The 21,541-nt window shown below is 43.3% G+C and overlaps 1 protein-coding gene across 1 annotated transcript in view; it reads right to left on the bottom strand.

The window, feature by feature from the left end:
• LOC137890029 (potassium voltage-gated channel subfamily H member 3-like) overlaps positions 1-21,541 on the bottom strand; it is a 103,075-nt gene that overhangs the window by 6,259 nt on the left and 75,275 nt on the right. Inside the window, 8 exon segments of the mRNA XM_068734116.1 lie at positions 4,472-4,673; positions 5,335-5,492; positions 7,070-7,328; positions 8,918-9,057; positions 13,374-13,466; positions 13,469-13,507; positions 19,427-19,592; positions 19,594-19,661. Coding sequence (XP_068590217.1) covers positions 4,472-4,673; positions 5,335-5,492; positions 7,070-7,328; positions 8,918-9,057; positions 13,374-13,466; positions 13,469-13,507; positions 19,427-19,592; positions 19,594-19,661 — 1,125 coding nt within the window.

The raw sequence follows: 21,541 nt of genomic DNA, 5'->3' as shown, positions 1-21,541 counted from the left end.
GACAAATTAAATAGTTTTAAACGATAACAAGCACAACACTAGACCTTCTTCATCTCCAACTGTGCACAAAATTCCTGCTAAAGCTCCATTAGAGCTGAATAAGTCCAATAGGTCCTTAAGTACCATTTTATGGGACTTTATTCTGCTACTCTACTACATCTCAGGGGAGAAATATTGTACATTTTACTTCACTTTAATACATTTAACAGCTACAGCTACTTTTGATTTGACATTTAAAACATATTATGAACCTATAAAATATGATGCATAATCATATATTAGAGCTGCTCATGTTGGAGGTAGATACAGATTTACATGAGGTCGCCAATAAGAATGATAACGCTGTAATGTGTCACACAAGAGAATAACTTGCGTGTATTATATCATCTTGTGAGCACTAGATTTCTCAGAATACTTTAGGACCTTTGGGGCCATTCTGCATAATGAGTACTTTTACCTTTCATACTTTAGATGCATTTTGCAGGCACTACATGTACTTACCTGGAACATGTACATCCGAAGTTCTGTCTAAAGCGTAATACTTTTTGATTCAAGTTAACTTTTTTTTTTAAAAACAAATATTAACATAATTCAGCTGCAGAGGAAATAACGAAGAAGAAAAAAAAAAACGATGGCCAAGGAAAGGAAAAACAAAGGCAGAGAGTAAGAAGAGAGGAAAGATGAATTATTGAAAGACAGCGTTTGTGAGCGGAGGAGCGGTGAAACCCATCTGAGCCGCTGACAGCAGAATCAAAACAGAAAGACGGCAAGGGAGGGAATATGAATAATACAATATGGATGCATCCATTCGTTGATCTCCGGCATCACACACTTCTACAGACCGGCTGCTTTGACCTTGTGTGTGTGCGTGTGTGTGTGTGTGTGTGTGTGTGTGTGTGCGCGTGTGTGTGTGTGTGTGTGTGTGTGTGTGTGTGTGTGTGTGTGTGTGTGTGTGTGTGTGTGTGTGTGTTCTGAGATAGTGAGACCAGCCTGCCAGCATAAATAAGCAGAAGTGACAATTGAGCAGTGAGCAGAGTCCCGGCGAAGCAGCTAAACCAACAACATTAGAGGATTTAACACCTGAGTAGTTTCCTAATTACGTTGTCATTAGCACACAACTTAACCTCCACCTTCCCGAGGAAATGTGGACCTGCTAAGCTGTTATACTGCAATCAGGCATGTCCGTGCCTGGAGATCAGAATATATTAAAGAAAAAAATAAACTACAAAGAATTTCTTTTATCTTGTCAACACATGAGGGAACGTGAAGGGCATTACTAACGTTACAGAACGGGCCAAGCTATAACAGAGTGTGCCGGTCTGGAGACAGACGCTGAAGTGAAGGAAAGGTTTTCTATGACTCGATGCTCAGCCTTCATCTGCTGCCTTCAGTGGCTAGTTTATGACAGAGACATTGTAAATATTTAAATAAGCCAACTCATAAAATGGCAAAGTGAAGTCGGGAACTTCCTGTTTATTCCTTTTTGGTGGAAAGCGTTGGCGGTGTTTCTCTGCCTCTGTCCGAGGTGCTGACTGGACTCACATGTGAGCTGTCCGTGGTCCTGAACCCCCGCCTCCCACTCTGTCTCACGCCAAGTCTGTACCAGACTCAAGTTATTGTGATGGAACCGCAGCGTTCAGTGGATTTCAATCGATTCAAAAGTACAGCTGGCAGAGCAAACAACAAGCTAATGTTATACCATAATAGCTGTGATGCACCTTCCAGTTTCATATATAAGAGGCATGGTTTGCAGTGAGACCGGAGTCAATGGGACAAATGCGTCTCTCAACTAAACTAAACATCACCAAGCGTCTCGCTCCACCGATATTAAAGAGGACAGGTGTGACATCGCAGTGCCATGAATACTCGCGTGAGAACTAAATGTGTGTTAAACCACAGACGACAATAGTCCTAAAACAAAATGCACTATTCACGGCATGATCTCCTTTCCTTTCGTAAAGGATGGTCCCGTGTTCCCTATGCCGAAGGAGATAAGAAAGGAAGCATTGAGGCATCTTTCCTTAGCATTTAGAGAATTCTATTATCATGGCTGCCAATCAATACTTCTAGGTAATTTCTCTCACTTAGGAACATTCCTGAGCTGAGTTTTCAAAATGAAGATGTAAATAATTAAAGAGGTGTACTGTATATATTTGGGTTTGTTTGTGCTTGACTGACAGCAGTGGTAGTCGGCGCCTGCTTGCCCCTCTAAGGCCGACAAAGCTGTTGTTCAAATTTTGATTTTCTGGCTCTCAAAAACTCGCAGGACGAGAGATAAATCCAAAAGGTCCCTTTGGAAACCCACAGGACGCATGACAACATGTAATATGTCCACTTTATGTCCATTTCTTCATCCTTTCTGTCCAGCTCAGTAGCCTCGTGTGATGTCCACAGCTCCGCGAGGGACGGCGAGGGACGGCCGTGGCTCCTCAATTACCGACAGCCCTGCAGACAAAACCGTACCTCTCCCGAGCGCGAGCCAACTGAGGCAGTTAAACCGATATCAGGCCGTTATTGTGAATCTCAGTTAGTGTCACAACAGAAAGGTCACCGCTGGTCCTTCGCTGTCCCCCGGATTCCCCCGTTCGTCTGAGTAGTAAATCGAGGGAAACGGCCGACATGCATTGACTGCTGCGTTTGTGTCGTTATGTGCTTCGCTGAAAGCATAATGATAGGTGGTTTGGGACAAATCAACGAGAGAGAGAGAGAGAGAGAGAGAGAGAGAGAGAACAGTTGGAGGGAGGGAGGGAGGGAGAGCGGGACAGCGAGGGAGAGAAGTAAACATCTCGTTATGTGTCCCTGAGTCGAGTCCATAGCTTAGAAAAACACACTCATTGTGATTTCCTATTTGACTCAACATCATGCGGATGCTCAGGTAGAATAAAACAAAAGCCTCTGGTTGATCTTCGCCCCCCCCCCCCCCTTTTAGCTCCCTTGGTAACCGCCCATCTGTTTCTACAGCTTTATCAGATGAGTTTCATGTCACCTGCAGGATTTGAAGATTACCCTGCCGAGAGACGATCGGGGAACATCAACAAAAGCCGCGTCTTATCAGAAGCGTCGGCCGTGTTGGAAATCCAGACACTTGGGCGTCGTGCGCTCGCATAAAGCGCTGCCGCTCGCTGCGCCTTTGTTGCCGATGCAAAATTACTGACATCACTCTGAGGAGTTTGAGTGTCATCTTAGGTCTGTCTTTAAAAGCAGGACGAGGGAGGCGGATGCGCAAATGCTTCAAAGTGAACGAGGCGAGACTTTTTAATGTAAGAATGTACACTTCTCATCACACTAAAACCACGGAGAGAGGGGCCGCAATAAGATAAGATCTCATTTAATCTGCATTCGGGAGCACTAAAACTGCTTTCCTGGGGACAGAGCTTACAGTATAATTGAGAAGAGTGATGGAGTATCCAATCTTAGGTTTGCTCAATTTGCCCAAATGAAATTCTGGTTTCTGGCTCTGGCAGGATATTTACAGTACAGGCACAGTGACAATTAAAAAACGTCAACGCTAAAAGCTCTCGACTCAGAGAAAATTGATTTTTCCACTCTCACCCCCAGGGACACTAAATATAAAGCTGAGGAGTGCACAGTTTACTGTAAATACCAAATAGGAACAGTTCATTTGTACATGTAACCCATAGAAGAGGCAATCACACAGTTTAAAGTCCTGTGTTCAGACTTTTACTTGAATAAAAGTATCAGCAGCAAATTGTACATGAAGTATTAAAAGCAAAAGTTACTAGTTTCTAATAATATGAACCACTGAAAGAAGCCATTCTGCATAATATGAATGAATCCACAATCTAAATCTGGTTCATTTTTTATAACTAAGTTTTCACATTCAAGGAAATTGGTTTGGTATATTGGTGCTTAACAATGAAATAAAATAAAATAAAATAAAATGAAACAAAACAAAATAAAACAAAATACAATTAAAAAAATTAAATAAAATAAAACAAAATAAAATAAAATAAAATAAAATAAAACAAAATAAAATTGAATAAAATAAAACTAAATAAAATAAAACTAAATAAAATTGAATAAAACAAAATAAAACAAAATAAAATAAAATAAAATAAAACAAAATAAATTGAGTCCTTGAGTCCAAGTGGATGTTTGTGCCAAACTTGAAGAAAATCCCTCCGAGAATTCCTGAGATATCGCCGGCGCAGAGGCATTAAAAACATATAGATAACATATAGATAATATATCTGAATACAAATGAAAGAACTGGTAGTTTTGTGCAGAAATGTGCAAAATTGTCCAAGAAATGTGCACAGTGCAAAGTACAAAAAGGACAGAATATGCAATATACAGAACTACTCTTTATAATGTTGGACATTTTCTCCATGCATGCATCATATTTACTATGGAACCACCAGTAGAGTAAATGTTCCTCACCGCTAAACTCAAGTGCAGCTCTTGAGTGAACGTCTTTCCATGCGTGTGGGTGAAAATAGTGGGTACTGACCAATATCCCAGGAGCCAGGACTTTCGATCTCCTTGCGCCCTATGAAGTACCAGACGCAGGCCATCCAGTGGGCCAGCAGGGCGAACATGGACATCAGCAGAGTCAGAACCACGGCGCTGTACTGGGAGTATCGCTCCAGCTTCTGCAGCAGCCGCAGCAGCCGGAGCAGCCGGACGGTCTTCAACAGGTGGACCCCAAAGTACTGCACAGGCAGACACACACACACCACACCGTCTCAGCCTCTCGTGGTTCTGACACATAAAAGGCACGGTTCTGCAAAAAAGTTCTCTCATTGTCATGTCAATTTACTGAGCATTGTTTACTACGTTCCTTTCATCGTGTGCTATTAATACTTTGTGAGTGGAGGTGAAGGTTTTACTCAAAAGATAGATCTTATTCGTCACACGCTATTAAACATTTTTCCCCTCCAAATTAAAATTTTAAAACTACTTTTGTAAGTAACTCAGCCCACAGTTTGAAATCATTTATTTGGATTCTGAGCGTGGAATCAGAAATGAACGAGACCCGCAGTGTGTGTGCACTGACACCAGATTGGCTCGGTCCCATTTGTTCGTCTTTCTGAGCGTCGGTCTGGATGAAATGTTGATAAATGGCTAATAAATTCACCAGGAAGCCAACGGCATCATGCATTCATTCTCCCCCTTTTTTTTCCCCTCCTAATTTGGCTTGTTGCCATGGGTGTGTTAGCGTGGATAATGAATGCAGGAGACAGAGTGTGTGTCCATATTCAAGTGGATTATTAAGAGGCATGATTTGTCACACACCTTGCTGATGTAAACACACACACACACACACACACACACACACACACACACACACACACACACAGAGAGGAGACTCACCACGCTGATGTTGAAAGCATACAGCAGGTCAAAGGGCAGGGCGGCAATGAGATCGACAAAGAGCCAGGTGGTGACGTAGTGAACGCAGATGGAGCGGGCGTCGTACACGACCTGACCCGACGTGCTCACAAAAGTAGTTCGAAAGTTGAGCAGTATGTCTGCAGAGGACGACAAGCACAGCAGAAGCTGACAGCAGGGAAGCACCGCCGGGACAGAGACAACCGAAAAACACACGAGGACGAATGACGCGCGGGACGGAGCGACGGTCACTCAGTGAATCACACGTAAGTCTGACGATAACAGAGAGAGAGAGAGAGAGAGAGAGAGAGAGAGAGAGAGAGAGAGAGAGAGACATCAGCAGCGCTTGTGTACTTCAGGAACGATAGCAGAGGATCAGCGTGTTTCAGCAGACGGACTAGAAACACAACCTGAAAGAGAACAAAGAGGCCAAAAACAAAAGACATGACGACAAAGACAAAAGTTATACTAAAAGCTGATTGAAAATCAAGTTTAAATACTACATAAGTAATTATTTTCAAAGGTCAGTTTATTCATTTATTACCTTCCAGGAAGAAACTGACCTCCATTTTTTCAATGCAATATGAAACCCAATAGATACATATTTAAACACATGTTTTATGACATGAACTGCTTTGAATCATAATTTCTGTCTGATATGGGTTTTGTCCAATTACCTCGTTAACATTTCTTAAATTTACATCTGTGAAGATGTAAGTGAAAGATGAACCGCTGGACACAAGACCTACTTCACACTCGCGTGTGATGAATTTGTTCGAGCTGAATATTGGAACAATATTAGTTTCCAAACTCGTGTTATCGTGTTTAAACTGAGATTTAAGGTGACCAGAGACAGACTTTGTCTTTCCTCAAGTGACACACATTCCTAGTGTCAAACTGTCCATCAGTCTGCACAATGAAGTGAATAGATTTGTAAGTGGAAGGGGACTTTTCAACTTGTTGGAGACGTCCTGTGATTTATTAGTAATCAATTTGTCGCTTTTACTTCTTTAGGTTTGAAAAAAAAAAAATGCAATTTGTGGTGGTTTTGTCATGTTTTATGACTCCTATTAAGACCCTTTAGGGTGTAGTTTATTCATAAAAAAATCCTCTTATGAACAGAAATAATCAGAAGCCTGATGTTACACTTCAATCCGCTGAGCGAATGAGTGACTAACAGGCCGGCCTGTTAGTTCTAACCAACAGGACAGCCTTTAACTGCGGGCGGCTCGTATAATTCCGACGCAGAAGTTGGTTGAAGCTCTTGTTCACTGTTTCCCATTAAGGCAGATTGTCCACTGAAGAGCCCTCGTACGACTCTCCCACAGGCTAGATGGACAACGGTGGGAACAAAGAGGCCTGTTGTTTTCTAGGAAATGGGTTGGCAATGAGGCTTAATGATCTGCTGTGAATGGCTCACATCCTTTCGCTGCTGTGAATGCATCGTTAAAAACTCCCGACGAAACTTTCATCACGACTGATGAGCCTCTTAGAGACGGGCTGTTTCGTCGGCTCCTCTTCAGGGGGGGGCGATTGATAAATCGAAGAACAAATAGACGATCTTTTTAATTATTAAGTCTCGTTCACTGCCGAAGCGGACACTGGCGCTTGATTAAAAGAAGGCGCTTATTGAACACAAGCGTTACCGTCAGCGCTCAGGCGTGAAAACGACTTCATTGGGCTCTTCGTTTTTCGCGGACGCGCGACGTTCTCTCACCTAAAATGAACAGGATCTCCACGAGGATGTCGCTGACGCTGGGCGGGCTTCGCGGGGCGGTGCTGCTCCCTTCGTCCCGCCCTCCCACCACCGTGAAGCACACGTTGTAGGGCACGGTGACGGCCACGTAGAAGGTCGCCAGCAGAATCAGCCAGTCCCAGCCGGCCTTGAAGGTCCCGTAGTGGAGCAGGATGAAGCGAGACTTCTGGATGGCTGCTACCTTGTACTCCGGGATGGGAGGCTTCTCCCCGAACATGTTCTGGATCGGACGACAGGGAGAGAGAGAGAGAGAGAGAGCGAGAGAGAGAGATACACTATTAGCTCTCTCAGCACTGTTAGCGCTGTTAGCTGCTAACTGAGTGAAAGCATTAGATGTGCTCTGAATTCTGTACCGAGCACCTTTAAGTTTGATATATTCAATCGTGGAAAATGATGTTAGATATTGTGTTTTCATAAAGAGACATTAAGAAGAAAACGGGGAACATAGTTTCACGCTGTATTTCCACTGGTCTATATATTCATGTATATGTATGTTTTAAAAGGACTATATTGTTTTAATCTCATTTTCAGATAGATGGTTACTGTAAACAGGGTCCTCATAAACGGCTTACATTAATACAGCGAGGAAACACAACTGAGATGATCATTAAAGAAGGTTTAAAAGGATAAACTGGATACAAGTATTATTAATAATCAATATACAATATAAAAAAAACAGCTAAATTCCATGTGTAAGCAAAGGAAAACCAAAAATGATGATACTTAAAAATAGATAATCCCTCAATAAGTGGGCGTCAAACTTGCAGGATGGAAACTGCAAAGGTCTGCAGGTTTGTTCTTATCACTGACATCAGCGAATCGCAGCTCTTTTACCCCCAAAGTCAAACAGAAGTGAGCTCACTCCAGATGCCCTTCACACCATCTGTCTGTGTGTGTCTGTGTGTGTGTGTGTGTGTGTCTGTGTGTGTGTGTGTGTGTGTGTGTGTGTGTGTGTGTGTGTGTGTGTGCGTGTGTGTGTGTGTGTGTGCGCTGCAGGAGATCCACAGACACCGCTGCGTCTTGTTGTTTGGTTTAAGAAAACCCCGTTGCATCTTGGGAAACAATTAAACAAACTTCTTTGTATTGCAAAGAAGTGAATAACTTTGTATTCCATCTGGATTCTTTGTTGTTGAACAACCTGTAGGGGTTTTTTAAAAGTTGCCGTGTTCTATATTTATCCTTACCTCTGCGACTTGAATGAAATCATTAGTGCAAACGTCTCAAAAGTGAGAAATAATGATTACGTGAGAGGCAGAGCCGGGGCTGGTTTGGCATGCAATACATCTCAGGGCAACCCGAACATCTTGAGACTGTAATGAACCCCGTGTAGTCGCTGAGCACAAAGTCAGTCTGGGAATAGATTAAACCCGTTTCCATCGATCAGTGAAGACCACAGAGTGTGTTTATAGATGGACGACGCGTCTCCACCTCCTCCCGAAGAGACATCCGAAGAGACCTGGACACAGCGCCGGAGACGGTTTCATTCCCATGAAATAAAAGTTTGACTTCCGAGGAAAGAATTTAGATAAAATGATCCGGATCTTCCAACGATCTTACGCATTCTGGGGCCCTCGGTCCAGCCTCCTTCTCACAACAGAGGAAGGGAAATAACTGGGCTATTAGTGGATTATACAAATTTTAGGACCTAATAAAGATAAAGGATATTCATGCGTTCGTACTCGATAGTTGATTTACCTCAAAAATGCTCCGCTGGGTTGCCGACGTCTCTTTCCTAATGCAAGTCAATGATTTTAGGGCCCAATTGCGTCGCGTGACGGATGTGGAAGTGGTGATTGCGGAGCCACTTACGTTGTTGAGCTTCAGTTTGCTCTTGTCTTGTTTCTGCAGGTGTCCCGACAGGTGATAGAGGACGGCTCTGCTGCGCCGCCGGTTGGCGTTGAAGCCCGGAGGGCGGGTTACCTGATGCACCTCCAGACCCGTCTCCTCATCTGTAAAAAGGAGATTGGGAACATGCTGAGCCACGATCCGATCCGCAACACATTCGGCCTGAGCTCCGCGGGTCGATTGAAACACTCTTTAACAAGTCAGAGAAAACATCCCCCTGCACCTCCTGTCCTCGTGAAAGTCATCTTATACCACGAATCTAGAATCCTAGTGCGATGGATGTGAACTCCTCTGTGCCGGCTCTATACTCCGATGTACACATGCTGCTGTTTGTGTCAATATTTGATGCGACATCGACCTGCTCTCTGCTCTCTGCGGCTCTTCATCAACTAAACAAGGTGTTCTTTAGGTAAAATTCGATGCCGGGCTGACATCCAGTTCTGTGTTTACAGATCGGGATCAATAACGATCTCCAACACCTCATTCATGTCATCCTTTTTGGTCATTTCTGGAGTAACGGGAGATAAGATCAGCTAAAGAAGGAAAGGGACACAAAGAAGTACAGCAGGTAGATCGAGGGGAGTTGTTTCCTGTTAATCGTCAAGGCGATTTCCATTTCCACTTTACATTTCCTCTTATGATCGTCCCTCTGTCTGTCTGCAATATGATGCCATGCTTGGCAACCTCTGTAACCGAATCATTTTCATAATCAGCCAGTAAATTTGATTTGTTCATCGTGTCTAGGGTGGATTTTAAACAGCTCAGATGGTGCGGCACAGAGAGAAACTAACCGCTGTTGACTCGTTCTGTCTCTTCGTATGTATTGTAAAAGACCATTATTATTATTATTATTATTGTCTTTTGCGATACATTGTCTGAACCTGCATCTGTTATGACGGATGTAGATTCAATGATCCTCTTTAGTTGAAAGGAAGCTTTAAACAGGAGAAATCGATGTACACCGGTTTGTCTGCTGGACTACATTACAGCAGAATGTTCTCACTACTTTTCAATGCGGCTGGATTCAAGGCCAGTGGAGGCCGATGGGACGACTTCAAAACTGGTAGAGATTCCAGGTTGGAATTTACCAGCAGGTGTACTTTCTGGGAAACGGTTCACCTTCAGGGATGATAAAATATAAAGTCATACCAAATTTCCCCCAAAATCCAGCTTTTCTGCCTGTATTATCAAATCAACAACCCAGTCTCTACAGAAAATGTTGGCATTGTACGTCTCTGCAAACCTCGGGATCCGCTGAACGCCATCGTTTCTGAACCAAAAACACGTTAGAAGTCAGATGGTGGCTGTGGGTGCCGTGGTTTGTCCCAGACGGTGTTTGGCTGGCCGTTTGGGCAAATGTAGAAACATGGCGGACTTCCATGAAGAGAACCTGCTCCTTACCGGAGCTACCCAAAAAACACAACAATTCTTAGTTTACTGCCCACTCTCACCTGTGACTGCGCCACATGCATTTACTGCTGGCAGGATAAGGGAACGCAATAGAAGGAAGGAGGCTGTACTGACACGCCTTAGGGCACATTCTTATTCCTACGCTGTGATTACTGATACTGCTGGTTTCCAGAACATACAGTATGTTCTCTGGAGGAGAATGTTTTTTTTCGCCAGAGGGGGAAATGGGCTGGCTATACATTCTAAATTATTAACAGCGTCAATTAACACAGTGTGGAAGTGTGTGTGTGTGTGTGTGTGTGTGTGTGAGAGCAGGTTTTTTTTTGCATATACCAGTGTGTGTCTGTTTGGGTTTTTTTTTTTTTTCCATCGTAAATGTGCCCCGCGTCGTTTTTTTCCCGTTCCCTCTCATTCACATTTCCGTCTCACCGACTGATTCCACGCTTAAGAAAATACACATCGCGCCGCACTAAGTGCCAAAAGTGAGCCGTTCACCCAGCCGGCAATTTCCCACTAAAGAGCAGAGAAGCAGGTAAGTGGGATTGTTTGTGTCACCTCGTAAATGTCAAAGCCTTTACCCCCCCCCCCCCCCCCCCCCCCCCCCCCCCCATTCTCTAGTTGTCTGTCACCTTTTTCCACTCTTTCATTTCTCACATCAAGACGTGCCAGATTTAGCAGAGACCCTAAAGTTATGATAATGGATATAGTCGTGTCTCAGTGATGAATCAGGGATAGAAGCCATTTAAATCCTCCTTTGTCTCTCTCTCTCTCTCTCTCTCTCTCTCTCTCTCTCTCTCTGCTTTCCTTCCCGTCTGTTTTGCTTGTTTGTCCTCTGTCCCCTGGGGTGTGTACAGCACTCCAAATCTGGTAGCTTCGATTTAAAATGCAATAACTCATGCGGTCTGTAAAACACAGCCAGAGTACATGAAAGCAGCCTTCAATCATTTCGGCTGCAAGGCAATGAGATATTCAGCCAAATGAGCGAGCCTGTGCAAGTGGGGGAAAATTGCTTAAGTGATTTCAAGCAGGTGCTCTCTCCCACCAGGAAGCGCTGTAGACGGCCGCTCTGAAAGCCAATCAAAAAACACTAACATTTTAAACACTCCACTTCATCTTAAGGGTTTTGATTACTCTGCTTCGCTCACTGTCTCTCTACGTTCAACTTCAAAAACTCCCTGCGGTGAACTCGGCCGGCAACAGGATTTGGAAGTTTAAAAGTACGATTTTTAATTTCTGTAATAGCTGCGCATTCAATGTTTGCAGTACAACGACTGCAAGGCTTGCAAAAATACTGAACGCAGAGTTTTGCGACACAACGATTCAAGACTTCTAAAATCTGCTCTTTCAGCTTTGCATGCTGGGATTTCTCACTGTGTACAAAGAAACAAACAGCTTGAAACAGCCTGAACTGATGGAGGGTCAATCAATAGTGTGTGCTCCAAGACAAATACAACCAACACATTTGTAATTCTACTTTAAGAATGTCAGGAAGGTGAACTTACTTTCAGGTCATTGGAAAAAAAACAACAACCTAATAGCGGAGAGAACGTGACCTGGACGAGGTCATAAATCCAACAGGTGCGCTATATCCTCATGTTATGTTTCACATTCAAGGCCTGCAGCTTTAAAGCTAAGCTTTAGACGTCTTCAAAATTCCTTTTAATGATTTAAATCAAATAATGAAATAGATCGGGATCAAGTCCTCCAAATGAAAGAGGAAAAAAATGATCCTCCACAGACACTAGAAGGAAACAAAGAAGCCCCCGTGTGATGGCAGGAACACCTTTTAAAAATCAATTTTTCTTTTTACGTGACAAAGCTTTGGTTAATGAAGGTTTGGTGAGGTGTAAGGAGGGGTCATGGTTTGGGTTAAAACACGGTATTAATTAAGGTCATGGGACCTTCTTTGTCATGTTTAGGGTTGTTCTCATACATTCGTAGTGTTACATATGAAAAGAAATTGAGTTGAGGTGGTTGGGTCCAACAAAATCCGGTCTTTCTTAAATAAAACAACAACATTGTTGACAGTTCTCTGGAAACAGGAAGCGTACAGCTGTCCCCCCGTGTTCAGTCCGTCGTTTTGTTGATCCGTTCATCCATCAATCCAAATTCCCCAAACCTCCATCTAACACAGACTGTGTTGCTCTGTGAGAACATCAGCTGATTTCCTCTTTTGGACCCGTCGTAGTTAACTACCTGAGTGTAAAAACATGTCGTCTCTCTAAGAGTGTTGAACAGTTATTAATAACTATCAATTATGACTATAAGATAAATCCATTTACGTCTTGACTTTCACAATAAGATGGCGGTGGAGTTTCCTGGTAATTTCATTTGTGACCGAGTGTCTGCATTATCACGAGCTGTGTGCCGTCTCTACCCGAGTGTTTGTGGTTCACCGTGTGCGTTTCATTAGAGGCACTCATTAATATTAGCGGATTATTCAAATTGACAGATGCACTTATCTAATCAGGGTGAGATTTACGCTGATGAAAAATTGTTAATTGATGCTTGATTGTTGTTTGCTTGAAATTCCAATAACTGCGGTGGCACTTAGTAGCTGAAAGGCAAAACGTTCTGCGTGACGTCGCCCTCTCCGGGGGGGGTAATTAAAATGATCTTGAAACTACACAGTGAGTTAACGATGAAGATTGTGAGGAAACCCGCTATTTGTTTTTGTTAGAATGCCAAAATGTAACACGGCTGACATATTTAAAATATAGAGAACATAGAGAGCATCTCCGACCACATTCAGTTGGTAGATTATTTGAATTTGTTGCTTCAAAAATATTATGAGCTCCAGAGCGTGACGGCTCTTTCTTGACACCACTTCTACAAAATAATCTTTACTAGAAGTCTCTCAACTGCATCGCGTGGTCTTCTGCGCGAATGAGAGTTTGGCTCGGTCGTCATCAAAAGGGAAACTTCGACCATGTGACGACAGAGTCGGTGATCACGGGATGGAAAGCTGACTACCAGACCTGAAAGCAGGTGTTACTCAGGTAAGACTCACCCGTGTCAGGTCCGTGCTCAGGATCCTGGTCCTTCTTCTTGTCGGTGATGTCTTTGTGGGACACGAGGTACAGAACCACCTCACCCTTTTCATCTTAATGGGCACAATGTCCAGAAGACACCAGAACTGTGTTCCTGGAGAGAGAGAGAGAGAGAGCGAGAGAGAGAGAGAGACAGAGAGAGAGAGAGACAGAGAGAGAGAGAGAGAGAGAGAGAGAGGCAGAGAGAGAGAGACAGAGACAGAGAGAGACAGAGACAGAGAGAGAGAGAGAGAGGCAGAGAGAGAGGGAGAGAGAGAGAGACAGAGACAGAGAGACAGAGACGGAGAAAGAGACAGAGAGAGAAAGAGAGAGAGACAGAGAGAGACAGAGACAGAGAGAGAGAGAGAGAGACAGAGAGAGAAAGAGAGAGAGACAGAGAGAGAAAGAGAGAGAGACAGAGACAGAGAGACAGAGACAGAGAGAAAGAGAGAGAGACAGAGAGAGAGAGAGAGAGAGAGAGAGAGAGAGAGAGAGAGAGAGAGAGAGAAAGAGAGAGAGACAGAGAGAGAGAGAGAGAGAGAGAGAGAGAGAGAGAGAGAGAGAGAGAGAGAGAGAGAGAGAGAAAGAGATCACACGTACATTAAATTATGATGGACTACCTTGTATAATAACATTTATTTATGAGCGTAACCTGTTGCTCCTTCACCTCCCCTCATCCACTCAATAATAATGACATGACAAATCATATTTAGAGATATTCTTATTGCTTACTGTCGTGTACATCAACACACACTGCAACAAGATGAACACTTACAGAACAGAATACGTAGTAGCGGGTCGGTCAACCTTTTGATCCAGATTGAAATCTCTTCATAAGGTCTAATAAGGTCAACATGTGTGGTTGTAAACACGCTGCCCTACTCAATACTAGCACAACAGCATTGCCACTGTGAGCATGTTAGCATGTTAGCTCAAAGCACCACCGTGACAGAGTGCAGCCTCGTGTCTGAATCCAATCACAGCCTACCAACCAAAGCTAGCCTCGGCAGCTCTGTGGAGTTTAAGCAAGTCTACTTGTTGCGGCAGCGAGCATCAATTTGTGCCACGTGAATAAAGTGCGTGGGGAGGAAGCTAGACCAACTGGCAGTGTGTGTGTGTGTGTGTGTGTGTGTGTGTGTGTGTGTGTGTGTGTTTATGTCTGTAATGTCACCTTCTGTTCCGGAGGCTCACTTAATGTTCCTTTAGTCAAAGACAGCAGGACAAGTCAACGCTGTGAAAACACACACACCTGGAAGATGGGTTGTTTTTTTTTTGGTACGGTTCCTTTTAAGCTATAGATGTTGATAATGTTGAAAACTAATCATTTAGATTTTAAACTGGTCCCAGCTCAGTATTGACACATCTTAAATGACACCAAAATGTTTCACTTGTATTTGTCAGAGCCTTGTGTTTATTGATTGCTGTCTGTATGTAAAGAGAATTTAAGTCCTTCCCTTAAAATGGCAACGCAGCAGTGTCGAAACCCACCCCCCCCCCCCCCCCCCCCCCCCCCCCCCCCCTGTTACAACTCCTGCATTCAAAAAAAGAAGTCATTATTATGCTCATTCCAAGAATAATACGAAATCTATTTCTGTATTCTAATAATTGATGCATTCATGTGTTCACGTCACGTTAATATTGCAGCTGCTGGAGGTGGAGCTCATTAGAACTACTTTATATACTGCTGGGTAGCCTTTGAATCCCCCCCCCCCCCCCCCCCCCCGGGGATTAATAAAGTATAATCTTAAATAATACGGCACAATTTATTAGCTGATTATTATTTTGTATTATTTAATCAGAATCTGTAAAGTAACAGGGGACTGAAGTTATACTAATGAATGCGTGGAGTAAAAAGTACAATATTAGCCTCCGAGATGTAGCAGATACTTTTAGGAAATACTCAAAATTGTACGCGAGAGGAATGTACTTTTCGACACCACTTGTAAGCATTACACTGTTGAGAATGAGCGCCTGTATGGAAGACATATGTGAGTGAGTGACAGTTATAAGAGCTCTTATGTTTAAATACCTGTAATTTAAATTAAAATTTAAAAAAATGCACAGGAATACTCTGCTGTTTTTGTTTCGTTCGTCATGTTTTTTTTCTTTTCTATCAAACGGGCTACAACTTAATTTCATCGCTCAACCACTTGTTGCATAACGACAGTTATTAACCTTGAACTCTTGAATTTCGCTGCATGTTGGAACGACTGGAAGAAACGGAAGGACGTGTCTCTCAGCGTCCCTCAGAGCGCCCCGTGGTTTGGACACCTTTCATCAGGAGGAATGATTGAACCGGACCGCTTCAGCCTCCGTGTGTGAGACCGCATGTCCATTACATTCAGGGGTACCGGGGCAGCCTGCAGCTATAATGAGACACGAGACCACAGAGGCCCTTCAGCCTGGATGAAAAGCTTCTTTTTCTTTTTTCTCTTCCTGTTCCATCTATACCCTCAGAACTCCACCGGAGCGCCCATGTGAGTATAGGTGCAGCAGTGGAGAGGGAGAGTGCAGGAAGTATGGATTCCCGTTAAGGCCGTGTCTCGACTGTAAATTAGAATAGCTCAGACAACACGTCCACCTTGGACACGAGTCCTCTGACTGCCTTGCAAAGACAGCTTTCTGGTTCTCTGGTTACATTTGCTGCCGGCGCAGGACATGCATCATTTAAGACATCTGTCTTTGTGATGGGATTACTGAGAGGAGTCCAGCAGATAGTTAGAATCTCAATGAAACCAGTGTTGGTGTGTTTGTGTCCCATTAGTTGGTAAAAAGATATGATACCAAATGACTGTGTTCGTCAAAGGTTTGTTTAATTATTGGACTTTAAAGAGTAATTCAACAGCAGGCTCAAAGCGGCGATTTACTGCAGTAGTGGAGGGAAGTACTCAGGTACTCAAGTACAATTTGAGGTACTTGTACCAAACTTAAGCCATTTTATGTGACGTTCTACTTCCACTTCACTACATCTATTTTGTTTGGCTTTAGTTACAAATTGATACGCTGCAGAGATTACTAATACAAAATATGAATACACTCATAAATGATGTATGTATTTGAATGGATGAAGCTGTACTTTAAGCATTATAGTTAAAATAAGATGCAATATTTCCCGGCTGCAATGTTAATGATGCATTTACAAATGAATGCATCGATAATTCTAATAATCCATATATATCTATATTATTCTGAAACTGAGTACTTCTACTTTCGGTACTTTTTTGTGCTTAAATGCAAATATTTTTGTATCTTTAAGTTTTGAATGCAGGATATCATGGATGTAATATTTGGATATTACATCCATGATATCTAAATATAATATATATATCCATAATATTTTGGATATTTGGAGAATTTTTTAACATTGTAGTATTGATACTAAAAGATGTGAGTACTTCTTCCACCAGTTACCTTCTTTGCGTGCGACACTCAACCCAAAGTTTCCTTCTGAAGATATAAATCAAAAAAAAATAAAATCTGGTCACAAATATATAGAAATAAAATAAAATAGCAAAAAAAGACTTTGTCTACATTTTGCATGCAATTAAAAAAGGGTAAATTAAAACACGTCACATCCAGATAGGACACACTAAAGCGCAGGAGGTGCTGGGTGGTGAGGACTGAATCAGAGTTCAATAAATAGTTATGAACTGCTGTGTGCTGAGGCAGCGAGCTGCACAGGGGACTCTGTGCCTTTGCCCGGGGGCAGTAGCTGAGAGCGGTGATTTAATGGCCGTCTGAGATTTTGCCACCTAAGCTTTGGACTGCTTCTCCATGGTGACAGGACAGCGGGGTTAGTCTGCAGCCTGCACACTGCCCACTGTAACTTCTTTAGAAAGCTTTGTCTCACTTTTGACACGTTTAATTAGGGATTTGCTATACTCTGTTTAAAGTGCGTTGGCTGATTAATTCAATATTTCATTACAGATTTTACAAAACGTTACATATTGCATTTTTTTTTTTCAGCCACGGATTAGTACACATTTGACAAAGTATGTGTGATTACGTCTAGTGTGTGTGTGTGTGTGTGTGTGTGTGTGTGTGTGTGTTCATGGTAATCATAAGACTGTATGTAACAAGTGACAATATTTGGACTGCGGAGGAGTGACGCATACGGCTATACCCTGCTTTATGTTCTGTTTGTCTCTAAATGGACCATGATTTACTGAACAAACATCATGCTGTATTGAAGAAGACTTGAAACTAGAGATTGAGACCATAAACTCATGTTCACAATGTTTACTGAGGGAATAAATCAAGAGAGAAGTAGAGTCATTTTAGACTAGACTTCTATACAACCAGAGGAGTCGCCCCCTGGTGGACACTAGAGAGAATGCAGGTGTATTAAACTCTATGGAGCAGAGGAACAAGATGCGTCAGACTTTGATACGCACACAATCCTCGTCGTCTTCATCGATTCACTGCTGGTTTTGTCCCTTTTCGTGGGATTTGTTGACGTTAGGGAAATCGCCAGCCTTTGTCCTTGAATAAGGTTATCCAGCGAGGTAAGTAACCCCCTGCTGGCTGCTACATGAATGCATGAAATCAGGCTAAAAGGAGCTGCGTGGGTTTTTCCATTACGCACCTGTAATCTGTGACTCGTGTCCTTGCGGGCTTGCATGTGGCACACGCCGCATACTGTTTCCTGCCACTGCGAGACTAATTCCCTCCAGGGGATCATGAGAAGTAAATAATGCATCGAAAAAAAAAAAAAACGAGCGAGGACGACCGCCTCAATAAAAACATCAGTGAGGAGGGATTTGTCCCCGTTTGACTTTAACGTGGCGGTAAACAATCGCGGGACCGAAACAGCATGTACTGTCCTCTGTTCTGCCTCTGCAGGCTCAACCGTAAGCAGCATGCAAAGATAGAGAAGGAACGGCTGTCTTTAATATACATATCGATTCATATTGATCATGTTGTTAGTAGAGCACAGCATTGTTACTGTGAGAAGGTTATAGTGAAGCTAATTTGTGATGCGCTTGTCATTCATTAGCTAGTTACTTAGATTGACAATTATGAGCGGTGCCATCGTCGGCTCCTTTTTTTCTTAATTTTTCCCTAACTTTTTTCCATTTGTAATTTTTTTTTTTTAAACGTTTATTGTCATTCTTTGCTTCCTTCATTTGTTGGCCTGTACATCGTGTCGATATGAATAGATGATGAGAATGTGCTCCGTGGATAAAATGCAATTTTAAAATTGAGCCCCAGGCTTTGATGTGAGAGAGGGAACTGGATATGTATGGGTTTATTCTTTCCCTTGCTCCCCTGGGGAACCGCTTAAATGCTAATGTGAGCTCATAGAGAGATGATAAAGAGCATGAAACACTTCTAATTTGTCTTTTGTGTGTGTGTGTGTGTGTGTGTGTGTGTGTGCTTTTATAACCCCGTGTTGTTCTTTGTTAGAGGCTTATATCTCAGAGGAGCAGATGTGTCCACGTCTCCCTCCCCTTTTTTTTTTTTTTTACTATTATTGATTAATAAAGAGTAGATAAATGAACATTCTGTTGATGCTCTTCTTTCACAAAGATCTTCTCTCTCAAGACTTTTCATTTTTCTGTTGCTCTCTTTCTCCTTTTTTTGAAAAAAAAAAAAATCCCTCCCCGGCTGACTGCTGGAGCGCTGGAGCGGATTATTTGCTGGTGAAACACGCGCAGCAACCGATTCAAAAGCTCTTTTGACATATAATATATATGTATGACTCAGTGATTCACACATTCATTCCTCGGTCGACTTACACATGTGGAGTCTGGCATAGCGTTCCATCTACTATGTTCATCAGCAGGATTACTTATACAGGATTTTTTGGAATGGTGTTACTTTTTCCCTCTTTATTTATCAGAGAAATTTGGGGATTTGGACTTTCTATGATGCCTATGTTCACAATGCATTAAAGACATACTCATGATGCCTTATTATCTGCTCATAGCACTGTATAACTGTAGTTATATATACTGTAACTATACATGCTCTCAGCTGACGTGATACAGAGCACTGATGGACACAGGACACAGTTTCCTTCCCGCCGTCTCACCTTCCTTCTTGTAGAACACCAGCTCGGTCTTGAACTCCCTCCTCTCATCCAGGGCTCCTTGGATCTGCGCCGTCAACCGGTCGCTCGTTTCCGTGCCATACAGGAAGTGGCAAGCGCAGCTCTTCTGCATGAGCTCGGCGCGGGCGTAACCCGTGAGCTCGCAGAAAACCGTCGGAGCAGTAGACGATGGGGTAGAGCGACTGCACCTGGGCGTTTCCCAGGACGAAGTTGCTGTCTGCGAAAAGAGAGAAGAGAGGACGTGTGATCGACACGGTCGTGAAAGGAGAACCACTGAAAGAGCCGACTTGTGCTGGACCTCTAAGAGCACGACATCCGATATGTCTTAGATCACACATGCGTGTGTAAATACTGTTTCTAATGTGTTGTTCCTACTTCTAAGTTTCTTGGATTTTCACCAAGACTTTTGTAGTCCTGTCAGGTGTAAACGTCTGTTGGGAAAACCTCAAAGACTTTTTCAGTTTAGTTAGAAAAAAACGATCCAATCTCAATCTTTAAACACTCAAAGTAAGACTCAGACACACACACACACACACACCATATTTGTATTCTGCATTCCACGGCGTGTGTTTCTATCAAAAGACTCAAAACGTGAAAAGCAGAGAGGAGACGGACCGCTGGAAGCTCAGGTCTCCAGAGCGAGGAAGCCCGGCGGGTCAGTAACAAGAATTGATCGGGTTTGGTAAACACCGTCAAGAGTCACAAAAACCTTATGAGGTTTCATTATTTGATGCAGCCAATAAGCACATCTGCCCTCCGTCAAGTAACAATCTTGTGTAGAAGCAGCAACCCGGCGTGAGCCTCTGTTTGCTTCCATCTGTGTTTGTGTGTGTGTGTGTGTGTGTGTGTGTGTGTGTGTGTGTGTGTGTGTGTGTGTGTGTGTGTGTGTAAATACCAAGTGGAAAATTTGGCCAGTGCATATTCAGTTAATGGCCCCGGGCATGTAGATGGGCGAACTCTCTAAAATGGACTATTTATTACTTTGTGCCCAGGCGTTCTCGTTGATCCATCAATTCTGAAGGCCTTCGAGACCCCCTTATTGAATATTTTATGGCCTAACGCTGGTGTGTGAGGTGTGTGTGTGTGTGTGTGTGTGTGTGTGTGTGTGCCTGGGTTGCCTACGAGCTCATTTGAGAGACAGCTCAACGCGTTGCATCGAGGGACTTATCAAATCAGAGAGAAAGGAACATAAGGAGGGAAGGATGTCAATTTAAAAGAGGCTGGTTGTCGGCTGTGATGTTCGTCTATCAAGTTACATGTTGCAGCGTTTCTCAAAACAAACCATCTCATTAGTTAATTACTCCCATGTCTGACATGCGCACGCCTCCTCCCTTTCCTGCTCTCGCTTTCCCTCTATTTATCGTCTCCCGGGGGACGGCAGAGATATCCGGTGATACCGGAAAAAACAAAAAAAAAACAAATGACAGAAGTGAAGACCACCTTCCATTAGCATCCTGCAGGCCGTCCACACTTCCCGTCTCTATCCCTCCAGTGGGAATCGACCCTGATGTCATCTGGTGCGCTGTGCTTGGATATGCATCCAGGCATGAGACGTGAGGCGCAGAGGCCAGAGCTCGACTCGCAGTAATTAGTGACAGAGGTGATGCGCTGGTTCACCCAAGGTAATTCGAGTTACATATTATGTCTCCAGCAACTTCGCCTCTGGAAGCCGGTGATTCAGCTGCATTGTAAAAGACGTTGTTATGCTTTCACGGGAAGAATCACGCGACCGGTCGCTTGTATGCGGTCCCTCCATGAGTGAGTGAGTGAGTGAGTGCTTCTCTGTGTCTGTCCACGGCTGATCGCGGATTCTGCTGCAGCAAACTACGTAATATTTTTTTTTGGGGTGGTCAATCATTGCTGCGTCCTCAAGGACCTCCCGTGGTTTGCGGTAACTCACACCTTTTATCGCCTGTTTATCTTAACATAGCGGCGTGATAACGTTTTGCGGTATTTGGCTAACAGCTAACAAAAGCTACCAGTACACACACACACACACACACTGCTGTACTTTCCCGCAACTCAGCCACTGCTAAGCGGGCAGACAGCTCTAAAATTTAGGTTTTGGCAATATTGTAGGACGTGTCTTATACGACG

Source organism: Cebidichthys violaceus, unplaced genomic scaffold (genome assembly GCF_023349555.1).
Source record: "Cebidichthys violaceus isolate CVI_PGR_0920_01 unplaced genomic scaffold, fCebVio1.0.p SCAF_61, whole genome shotgun sequence".
NCBI lineage: Eukaryota > Metazoa > Chordata > Actinopteri > Perciformes > Stichaeidae > Cebidichthys > Cebidichthys violaceus.
This window is presented reverse-complemented; position numbering and strand designations above follow the sequence as displayed.